At 44.8% G+C, this 12424-nt stretch overlaps 1 protein-coding gene across 2 annotated transcripts in view; it reads right to left on the bottom strand.

The window, feature by feature from the left end:
* LOC146857453 (protein argonaute-1) overlaps positions 1 to 12424 on the bottom strand; it is a 278878-nt gene that overhangs the window by 152880 nt on the left and 113574 nt on the right. For both annotated transcript variants that reach the window (XM_085647973.1, XM_085647974.1), the window contains exon 3: positions 2563 to 2683. In XM_085647973.1, coding sequence (XP_085504099.1) covers positions 2563 to 2683 — 121 coding nt within the window. The remainder of the gene's footprint in view (positions 1 to 2562; positions 2684 to 12424) is intronic.

The raw sequence follows: 12424 nt of genomic DNA on the forward strand, positions 1-12424 counted from the left end.
TGGGATTACACAACAACCAGGTCAACGCACGTTTCAGTGGAAATTTTGAATTATATCCACCTTCATCAAGACCACCCTTTTATATGTTTAATGGTGAGTAGGAGGGGAATCATAAAAATCACTGATGCTTCTTTTGGATGCCAATTGGGGCTCACAAGAGTGAAAGGGTGAACCCAGCGTATCACTCATAGGACTAAAATTTGGTACAAAGGTTTGTATGGGGAGTGCATCCAACCAATATTGAAGCAATGTTTCAATATACATGTACCTTTTCCAAACTGTGACAATGCATCAAAATAATTATGACATGTATTTTTAAGTGAAAGAATTGTATATTTGCACTAATGAATTAATTTCTTGTTACGTCACAAATATGTTTTTAATTTTTGTATAATCAGAGAAATTTAAAAACTAAGAATGAGCTTAAAAAATATAATAAAATGGCTAAAAAACAAAACACAATAAATTGTATGACTTGTCACATCCAGCAATGGGCAGCCCGTAGAGCTCCAGTGAGCCTATAGAGAAAGCATATAGGTCGTGTGGGAACCCTTCTTATATCTTTGTGGTTGTTCGCCCCTGCTCCCAGACCTACAAATGAACTCCAGGGGTTACATGAGTTTGTGGCAGCTGGATTCCACTGTGTTCAGATGACTGGAAACTCTGTGGGGCTCCTTCACAGTGGACCTCTTCGTCTCCAGATTGGATCATCAGACCCACTAGCAACAGCGATGGACGCATTGTTACAGGACTGGTCAGTGGAGACAGGTTACGCATTTCCCCCGTTCTCGATAACAGGTTAAGTAAGTCTCCCTGAATAGTCGCCACAAACTTATACATTACAAGTTCCTTCGGAGGATATACATCACGCCTGAGAAAGCACACAAAATGGACGCGGCTAGGCCGCACTGCTGCCTCAAATGCAAATCCCCGCATGCAGACTTTGTACATCTTACTTGGACATGTAGCAAAATCAGTAGTTACTGGACCGCCATACACCACACATTGGGGGAAATGATAGGACTAGATCTGGTTCCCACCCCTGAGGTGGCTTTGATGGGGTACATTAACAACATTCCGAGGGCGGTCAGGAAATACGCAGCACTGAGTCTATTACTTGCCAAACGGGAGATAGCATTAAAATGGGGACGTAGGGCTGCGCCGCGACACAAGGATTGGCTCACAAGCCTAGCATATTGCAATCTTAACCACGACTTATATGCTTCCACGCTCCCAAACACATCCCGCCCACGCGACATCTGGGGCCCCCTAAAGCACTACAACATGACAGCGCACTCACAGCATGCCGCTCAACTAGAAGACGGGCTAGTTTCTGCTGGAATAGGTTGACCAGCCGGAATATGTACGATTTACTTGAAAAGATGCTTTATCACCTAGCACCCAGCGAGTCGCCGGTATCGCATACTGATGCAATATATGACACACAGCTGCAAATCACAGGGCATGGAGACGTATATCATATGCATGCTTGACTAAACCAATCATCCAAGTCTAAAATTGGGGATAATTGTCTCATGTTGTTCGGAATATATGTAACTGAACATGATTATTTTTTCTATGTCATTATACTGGAGCTGGCATTTTGATGCGAATTGTATACTGAAACTGTTAAATAAAGTTTAAAAAAAATAAGAAACCTTTCAAAGCAGTATCTCTGCCCACCATAGCTATATGGATCCGCTGGGTGATGGAGGAGCATTAATGTCTCTCAGTTTGGCAATGGTCTCATAAGCTTTTGCCCTAGTGGCCCGCCACACTCGTCACACTTCATATTTAAATGGTTTTATTTTAAATCGGCTCTGGATATGGCATCTCTGGTGGTGGATAAGCTTTAAACGAGTATAATCCTCCCCTCCGGTCCTGACATAGAATGAAACATTTCCTAGTAAGCATGAAGGAAAGTTTCAATTCTATCAAGGACACGAAGACTAGGATTATTCCTGCCAAAGGTACCTGAGAACCCTCCCGACCCAGGTAAATGCAATTTTCTATTGACCTCTACGGATGTCCTATGGTCTAAGTATTTTATGGGACAACATTTTTCTCTTTTCCTTTCCACAAGACTGTTTAACATGGTTCATGTCTTAAATTTATCCTAATACAGTATTACAGGATTAGAGTTATGAAGCACAGGTTCATGGCATTGTGTTAGATTTATTTCAGGTTCTGATGTGTCTAAAGGAGAGTAATTCCACAAGATGGAAGGGTTCCTGTTGTAGTCAGGAAAGAGGAAGATATTTAGGGGACGTCCGCCTATATGGGAGGAACTGAAGCCTGATTGGCCGGACTGTGGTAGTTCTGTTTTTCTCTTTGCCTGATGGGAAAGTTCGTTTTTGTGGTTATTGTTGAAGTCGGCTGGAATGGAATAAACAAAAGAAAGTAGAGCATAATCCTTGCCTCTTTGTCCTTAATACAATTTTCCTTATGCTTACTAGGAAATGTTTCATTTTATATTCAATTACTTTAAAGTTTGCATTAAAATTTTCTCACTGGTGTTGTATAAGACATGACATGTTTTGGACTTGGCTTATTCATATCTACCCGCTCATGTCCAATTGGAAGGGCGGTGACGGTGTAGATGTTCTTTTTGCCGTCGTATACTGGTTTCCGGTCACCGAAGATCTGAGGTTTGAAGTGCTGTACCATATATTCAACAACTTCCCTGAAACAGAGAGAAAGATTAAAGGAACTGGGTTAGAAAAAAGGTTTAGAAAGGGAGACCAGAAATATTGAATTAAGACTGTGTTCTATAATCTCTATTCTTTCCCTCTACAGAGCCACCTCACTCAATCTTTCAAATTTAAATGGAAGTGATGATAAAATTAATACTGTTGAGCTATGTAACAGTAATAGGCAAATCATTCCTTTCACTTGAATATCTAATGAGACCCAGGATCCTCCACAATGCAACCAATGACATGGGGCAACAGGCAGGACATCCTCCTTTACTGGTTATCCAGTGTTTGAACACAACCAAGGCCAAACCCCTCAAATGTGCATCCAAAGATCAAATGCAAACTAAAGCATATGCACTCAAACGGAGTATGCAATTAATGTAGACCACTCTCCACAGACCTCCTCTATTGGCATACCCAGTGAATACAAGCAAATCAGCGCACCACCATTGAAATACTTCACAACACACAATCAGACGCCCAATAAACCTTTAACCACGGAGATCATGTTGACACCTCAACTAATATATTGCTTCTTTAATCCATCTGAACTGCTCTGCAGCTCCCACGAGTTAAACTAATGACCTTTGGAGGGGAAATACAGATATTTTCTTTCCACTTTCAGATTTTGGTCTTCAGGGAGCTGCAAATTAGACGCCACTCCTTGGGCAAAATTCAGAAGATAATTTTCAGAATTAAACTGTATTGACTTCATAGGAAAAGGACAGAGATGTTCTAAGAGAGGAAATTAGAGCTAAAAAAAGTTACATTTTGGAGGTGCAGTTTTCCTTTCAACATTTTCACTGCTTCCATACATTAAGCCATTTGCAGAAGAGAGTGTCACAACTAGATATCATCACACCCGTGCCAAAACCACCTGAACCTTTAAAAGGGTTGATCCAACCATTCTACCGCAAACCTCCATCCTTATCAATACAGAGAAGCCACAATGCTCCACCCCTACTTGGCATAATCATTATATGCCATTAATGAACCCAACATGGCCAGTTTTGTAGATTCGCCTTAAATGGATATTGGCAGACTCAAAAAAAATTCAAAGTCACAGATTTTTCTCTTCTCTCCCTTTTTTAGGTCTCGCCTGAGCCAGCGCATGCGCTGCTCTGCGAGACATTTAGTAGGTGGGTTTTAAAAGTGCTACCCACATTTTTGTGCTGGCTACAAGCTTGAGTGCACGATGGCGTGCACGCGCACAGCTGCTCCCCGCATTTCCCCCTCCCTTCTTGCCCAGCCATCTGCCTTTCCTGCGCCAGCCTTTAGCACCATCTCTGCCCCTCTCCCCGCTGCTGCGCGCGCATCCCTAGCGTGCTTTAGAGAGTCATCGCGATCACTTTCACTTTCAGAGTGATCGCGATGACTTTCGCTTTTACGACCGCGCGGCGTTACATTTACTGCCGCGCGGCCAATGCCTGTTTACTGTAGCTCACCGTGCTCAGGCACTGCTTGTGAAAGTACGGCGTGTAGTAAGTAACGCAAACACGCTGAAATTCAAAATTCACCATGCGCAGCTTTGATTTAATCAACAAATACATATTATTTTATGTGGCAGCATTCCAGAATCACATTCCTGCGCGGGCATTTATCCATTCACAAGCTGTGCATCTTATCTTTTGTTGGGCGCAGGTCGGCCCACTCAACGTATTTTTTTTAGCACTGCATGCCGCGATTCATCTTTAACAAAGGCACCAGCAAAGTAAACGCATTATGGCAACTGCCCCTCTTGCATCTCCTGGCAAACCAGCCCCTGACCCGTACTTACGATTGCGCATTAGATACCCAGCGCAGGCGCACTGTTGCCGGACCCAGTTGCTCTTCTGTGACAAAATAAAAGTCTGGCCTGGCAGGACGCAGGGGCTAAGCAGTTAAGGGAGAGCTGATCAACTTGTACTGTAGCTCACCGTGCAGAGGCACTGCTTGTGAAAGTACTGCGTGTATTAAGTAACGCAAACACGCTGAATTTCGGAAGTCACCATGCGCAGCTTTGATTTAATCAACAAATACATTTTATTTTATATGGCAGCATTCCAGAATCACATTCCTGCGCGGGCATTTATCCATTCACAAGCTCTCAATTGGAGCCCTTTTCCCTTGCATTATTTATCAAAGTTTGAAGCAAACTTTAGCAGGAGTTCCACTTCCGGCCCTTTTCTGTTGTGGCCGCAGCTCATTTCCTGACATTAAGACTTAACCTACAGCCTAGGGTGACCAGGCGTCCCGGGTTTGCTTGGACAGTCCCGGTTTTCCACGAGCTGTCCTGGTAAATTTCAAGAAGTTAAGCTCATGTCCTGGTTTTTAGAGAGGGTCAGCTGAAAACGCTGGGAGGTATCTTTTTAAATTTTGCAAAGCAGGGATAGTTAGTTGCTGTTATAAGAAGTAAATTTAATTAACAGGCATGTTACTGGCTTTAAAAATAGCATTTAATGTGCGTTCTTACTGCCTCTTCTGTAATTCTCTGCTGAGGAGTGATGTCATTCTGTGCGCTGTGTGGAAGTAAAATTGTAGTCCTGCTTCTATTTTTGGGAAATGTCCCGGTTTTTGTTAGCTTTTAAATTCTGGTCACCCTACTGCAGCCTCTTGACTAATTTTGGTCTTATCAATACAAAAAGGCTCTGCCTACTCTAAACCAAAAAACATAAGTAAAATCGTTCACATGAACAACGTCAATTGATTAAATGTATGCCAATGCGAGACTTATTGCAGTACAAATGCCTATAGCTTATGTTTTCTGTTTTTCATTTTTTCACCGTTCTTCGATGTAACGAACTGTATATGTTTTCCACACGTTATGGTTGTTTTGCTGCGTGAAGGAGTTGTGGACTGGGTATGCGTTCTTCAGAGTAAACCCTCCTCCTCGTGTGATGGCAGTGGCTTTACTTTCACCGTGTGACCACAGGCATCATCAGAGAGCTCAGTAGTACGACTGCCGCTCCGGCACCATGTCTGCCCCTGTCATGGTACTTGCTGCGCTGCTGGTCATTCATGCTATGGCATCATTGGTGGCATGTCGTAGGGTGGCCAGTATGGACTGCTGCTCCAAGTGCTCTGGCAGTACCTAACCGTGTTGCACCTGGTGCAGGGCACCCACATGTGGCACAGCAGAGTAATGTTGGGCACAATTTTGAAAGAGTGTCCGTGCATTGGACTGCACATAGTGCAATATATTCACCAAGACAGATCAAACGCATCATGCATGTGTGTGCCAATGTCCCCAGTGCAAGACATGTCACTTCCTTCTTCTGGCAGTCTCTGATTGCTCCACGCATGCCAGCAGGGGGCTACAGTGACGTGGTTGTCTCGTGAGTGCCAATAGACATGCAAACATACAGACATTCACAATATCCATGATGGCATTGACAGCATAAACCTCGCCACGTCACATGAACACTGAATTACGGCTCCTAGACTGGAAGGTATGTAAATTAGACTTCTAGGTGATTATTTGCAGAACGATGTCATGCATTTATGCATACCTTTCAAAGGGCTTTTAAGTGGGATGGAAAAACTGGGAGGGGGGTTCTCTCATAGGGGCGTGGCTTCTGTAATTAAGGGTGTGGCTTAAAACAATGAACCTAATAATCTGTGTTTAGCATAGTGTGCCGCCCGACTGGTATTTTGCAGCTTCTGTCCATTCATCCAGATATAAAACACAACAAGTAACGTTACACCAACAACAAGCCAGTACTATTGGCTTTGTCAATCGGTTGTAAATTTCATAAGATAAATGAGCAACAACTATCACTTTGTTGTATATAATATTGAAAATGCTTCCGTTCTTGTGGGCGAGGTTGTGGCGGAAGGCTAGAGCAGCCGACCTTCGAGCTGAGACAACAGGTTCGAGCCGGAGGTACTGTGATAAAAAAAAAAATGAATATGTCCTTGTGGGATGTAACTGGTGCTCCAAGTTTGCGCTTTGTAAAACTGAAAAACGAGTCTCTTTGAAGTTACATCAAAGGCAGTGACAGGTTGTACTATTGATTTTTTTTTTCCACCCCGAGGGTAACAAGCACTGGCATAGCCAATAGGACTGGCCTTTGGGACTTTATAAGTGCTTAGCCATGCAACAGTTGATGTTGTTGCACCAAGGATATTGTGTTGCATAACTAAATACTTATAAGGGCCCAAAAGCGAGACCTATTGGCTATGCCAATGCTTGTTCTTTTAGTGGCTCGCAATCTTTATCTTTTTGTTTTCTTTTTTATAACAAAGTATTTTTAGTAATACTAAGACTAATTGTATGTCAGGACCGAAGGAGACGATCAAACTTGTCCTATTACACTATATTGTTCAGTAGCCACAAAACCCAAACCATACACATGACATTCATTCCCCATGGGATAAACTGTAGTCCAAACTTCCAATCACATTTGAAACAGAATATTTGATCCTTTCTGTTCAGCCTCTCTATCTTTCTTCACGACTCCAACATTAAATAGATAGGCTTTCCCCTCAGAGTTTCCTGTTTATTAGTGAACGATTGTGGTATTTTTTTACTGCGCAATCTTTCATTCTTATACGTGGCACTGCTGCGCATACTGCAGTGACTGTCTGGCAGGTGCAGCGTGGTCTGTTGGCCACAAGGCGGAGCACAAGTACGTCTCCGACTCTTATAAGATCGTAGAGTCCATCCTGAGCTTTGGGCTTAAATGAAAACATACTGTTTGTGAATAGCTGTCAATAAATAATTCTATATCATGACCGGAGGCTCAGATTATGCTTCTTTTTCTTTACTCTTCAAATTTCAGCAGACAATCATATGAAAACATTTTGAACACTACATTTCTCATGACCAACTCATAGTCACGTGATCAACCAAAGAGTCCCAGCCCAATATTGCCCTCTAGCAGCAAAATAGCTTCCTTTTTTTTGCTGTTTCGCAGCTAGTTAAGTGCATTCCTCTATTATTGAGCATTTGATTTAGTATGGTTATCGATTGTGATCTTATTTCCTATGGCACGTGCGTTCTACTGTGTATAGCACTGTTATACTGTGTTTCACATATCTGTAATACAGTGTTTTTTTTTCTTTGACGCTGAGGCAAGAGGTGTGCTGAGCCGCTTGTGCGCCATAACAATTGCAGGTTTCGCAACAGTAAATGTAAGTGTTTTTCCTCCCAGCAGGACGGCATGTTGCCCCCGCCTTTATATTTGTGTGGATCTGGAGAAAGGGAACGAGGACGCGCGACTAACTGTTGCACGGTCCTCTTTTTAGGTTTTGCCTGAGACAGCGCTTTAGCACTGCTCTCGCGAGAGCTTTTGTAAATGGGGGATCTGGAAGTGCAAACGAGTGCTTTCAGGCCTCCAAATACAGTGCATGTGCGCCGGCCGGGCGCGCGCACCATTTGGAGGCCTGAAAGCACTCGTTTGCTTTCACTTTCGCGGGCCGCACGGCAGTAAAGATCGGCAGTAAAGATTGCAATCTCTTTGTTCCCAGCATCAGTGAGATGCAAATGAACAAACAGCGTGAGGCCAAAGGTCTTATTTTTTTTAAAACAAACCAGGTCACTGCTACAGTGAAAGGAACAACAAGCATTTACACAATGCAATAGGTCTCGCATTTACGCGAGTTTGAGCAATTCACATTGCAAATAACAATGCCTTTTATTTGTGTTTTCGTTTTTCAAACATAAATAAAAGGCATCGTCATTTACAATGCCAATAGCTTAAACTCGCGTAAATGCGAGACCTATTGCATTGCAAATGCTTGTTACATAAACGATTGGGTGACTTGCGCGCATTTGCGGTGGCCATATTGACTAATCATAGTGTTAGCAGGCAATTTGTGGACGCAGTGAGCCACATGTCTTTCTCGCTTGCCTCAGCCTTTCATTTTGACTCCCCGTGTATGCCTGGTGGGTTGGCTCACCCACAAGATTGGAAACTGGCATAGGCTCTGCATAGAGTTTTATAGAAGGTCCTCCCCCCTCATTTTAAGTGTTATTACAAGCACACCATGTAGTTTGTCTTGACCTGCAGCTGGGATGCGATCTGCTTACTCCCCCTGAGTGCTCCTGATTGGTGGTTGGCGGTATCCTCCTCCTGCCCTTTGGTCCTATACCCTCTTGAGCATCTTATATCTCTGCTGGGCAGAAGTTTATGGATGGCAATATGGAGGGCTATTATTATGATGACCCTGATGGACCTAGTGGACGCGCTTGAAACTGGGGTTTAGCATTCCGCAAACAAAGCCCTGGTGAGGGCCACTTGAATCTCTAAAACGACACCTATGTGGGTATGCTGAGCAGCAATTGGAAGTGGTCAATCGGCTCCCCAGGCCAAGACAAGCGCAAAAACCCCAAAGGGCCACCACACTGCAGATATTAAAAAGTTGGTGAGTTCTCTAGCGAAATACCAAGATTATAGCTCTTCATATGCCCACACAGTTCCAGACCCGTGACAGGATGACTCCTAACTCTTCTTCGTCCCAGAGCAAGGAGACGAACCAGGCCCTAGTAAGCGCAAGGTTCAACAAGGATGTCCCTGCCTGGCTAAGATCAGAGTGCCCGAGACCAGACTTTTCAGGCAAGGTCACTGACACACATGAGATGGATCCCATCCTAGTTACCTACCTGAAAAAATATTCTAAGGATCCGAAGAAAGGTATCAATAGGGCTTGGCGCGGGTGCCAAGATAAAAACTAAATGTATCAGGGCCCCTAACAAAAATACTTGAGCTAGGTTATCATGCCAAGGAGTCAGCGGCCCCCATTGACTCGGACGTCTTGGTCAGCTGGGCGTAAAGAACTATTTGCTATTTGGGAAATGCATTGCACCATATCCAGTGAAAGGCGCAGTTCCACTCTCCTCAAATTCGACCAAAAGCTCACCAAGCTCGTGTCGTCAGAGGGAGGTACCATAACTCAGGGTCTTCTGTTTGGAATCCCCTTCTTGGAGGAATCTTGTAGCAACTTTCAGTAATATAGATACGTGTCAAGGGTCCCTCAAAAAGGTCTTCCGCTCACTTTTTTTTCAGGGTCAGGCGCTTCCGGGGGCGAGCGTTAGGCCGTGTCTCTCACCACGGCCCGCAACAAGGTTTCCTTCAACAAGGTAGAGGTGGATACCAAGATTCTTCCAACAATTTCACTTTCTACCCCTCTCGGCCCGAGCCAACAGGAACTGTTTCTGGAAGGGACGATACGGAGGATCGTAGGGTTCTTCCTAGGAGTCTGATGCCACAGGTGAGAATAATTCCACATTCAGAGGTGCTGCTGGGAGGCAGGACCAGGTTATTCCTATGCAACTGGCCGAGTATAACACAAGATCCTTTGGTTCCAGAGGCCATTCAAGGTTACAAGTTAGAGCTCTACAGCTCCCTGATGCAGACCGCCCCTCCTTCCGCACTTTTTCCCCCCAACAAGAGCAACACTTCATCTCCTCAGAGGTTCAAGCTCTGCTGCAGAAAGGCACCACAGAGGTGTCGTTTCCCCACCCAAAAGTGTTTCTCAGTTGCATCTTCTTAGTGGAGAAGACGAAAGGCGTGTCCAGCTTGGAGCTGAATCTGAAGGATTTCAATGGTGGCAACGTTTACTGCCATTTCAAGATGGAGGAGATCCATCTCTTAAGGGATATTCTTCAAGAGGGAGATTGGATGGTCGGGTTAGATTTCAAAGACGCCTACATAACCGTTCCCATTTTCTCGACTCACCGGCATTTTCTTCAGTTCCTCTGGCAAGGTTATTGTTATGAATACAAAGTCTTCCCTTTTGGTCTCTCCTCCATCCCTAGGTGCTTCACAAAGATCATGAGAGGTGTTCATCTAATTATCTACCTAGACGACATCATTATCATGTCCTCAGTTGTCCCTAACCCACTTGGTGTTGACAATTCTTCTCCTACAAAATCTTGGCTTCATCGTAGACGCTCAGAAGTCAATCATGACTTCCTCCCAATGGCTTGAGTTCTTGAGTTTTCTAGTAGACGTCCTCCTGTCCCAGCAAATTCCCTCCCCCCCCCAACAGAAACTCTGAGGCATCAAGAAAGAATTGAGGTCGACACTGAGCAGGCAGACTATCCTTGAGGTCGATAGCTCGCATTCTGGGACTGTTACCCTCATTGATCCAGGGTATATTTTCTGGTCTTCTGCACTATCACCCTCTTCAGAGACTCAAAATTCATAATCCCTGAAAGGGCTTCAGCTACCCGGAGCAGATTCTTCTTTCAGAGGAGACGAGGACGGTGATGCAAGGTGATTGGACCAAATGGAGGTAATAATAGAGTCCGAAGCTAGCTGATTTGGTTGGGGGACTCAATGCGGTCCGATCTCGACGGGAGTTCATTGGTCCAAAGCAGAGCTGGATCTCCACATCAACTGCTTGAAACTCCTGGCAGCTATGTTTGCGATTCGGAGCCTCTCACCCAAAGAAGTCAGATTGTTGCATACTTCTTAGTATAGACAATATCTCGGCAGTGCATTATGTGAACAAGTTGGGCGGGACAAAATACCGCCTTCTGGCGGAGACAGCCAAAGATTTTTGGCATTTTTGTCTCCAGCAACGTATATTGGTGGTAGCGGAGTATCTCCGAGGCCAAATCAATACCAATGCAGACTGGCAGTCTCGCCATCATCGGGACTTCAGCGACTGGAGGCTCTACCCAAAAGTATTCCATATGCTTCACTATCTGTGGGGACACTGTTTGGTGGAACTTTTAGCATCTCGCCTCAAGCGACAGCTTCCACAATTTTTCAGCTAGCATTCGGATCTGGAAGCCCAGGCCACAGACGCATTTCTTCAGGACTGGTCTCCCTTCCTGGGCTATGCTTTTCCCCCTTTCATGAGGATTCCCAGGGTTTTGACACAGTTGAGACGCCAAAGAGCAGAACTGATCTTAGTGACTCAGTTTTGGAGATCACAAGCGCGGTTTTCGGTTATTCTGGGAATGGCTTGTGCTTGTCCGATTCTGATTCCTTTCCGTTTGAACCTCTTTCTGGATCCAGAGGGCCTTCCGCATCCATTAATCCTGTCACAACATCTCTCTCTCTAGTAGCCCGGAGAATTTCTGGGAAAGATGGAGTCTCCTGGGACTTTCCCAAGAGGCTAATACTTTCATCGGTTAAGTCTGGTCCTTGAGCACACACAAGCGATACACTTCTGCTTGGAGACGCTGGGTGGCTAGTGCCGTTAGAGGGGGGGTAGATCCCGTTGGAGTGGAATGTAGTTAGGTCATAAAGATTTTGACCTCCCTGCCCATCGCTTGCATGGCATATCGATCAGTGAACAACTTTATGTACGCTATTGCGGAGGGTCATTTGCCGATTGATGGTAAACCAGAAGGTGTAAATTGTTAAGGGATATCCGTTCAGTAAAGCTCTTCCTAAATATTCTCCCGCATCCGTCTGTGGTCCCAGAGTGGCCCTTAGTGTGTCTGGGGCAGTCTTCTTTAAAAACAAATGGACCTCAGGCATGGAGTTCCAGTGCAGGGCCATCCACCTCGATGATACAAGGGGAAATGAGTCAGAAAGGAAGGGCTGAATGTCAGCATAGATACCCCATGTCAGGAAATCTTTGACACCGAGGTAGATAGGTACATGTGGCTAGAAGGGAAGGGGCAACCCCTAATTGCACGGAAACTTACACTGCATTCTATGTGTTTTAGAGGCAAAGGAAGAATCCCACTTGACACCAATAAAAATTGTGGAGCAATATTGCACGTACCGGACATGCAATGGGGAACCTCCGCGCTGAAGGATACCTACTGGCAGTGTGGCGAGTTCGCC

This window comes from Triturus cristatus, chromosome 3_2 (assembly GCF_964204655.1).
Source record: "Triturus cristatus chromosome 3_2, aTriCri1.1, whole genome shotgun sequence".
Taxonomy (NCBI): Eukaryota; Metazoa; Chordata; class Amphibia; order Caudata; family Salamandridae; genus Triturus; species Triturus cristatus.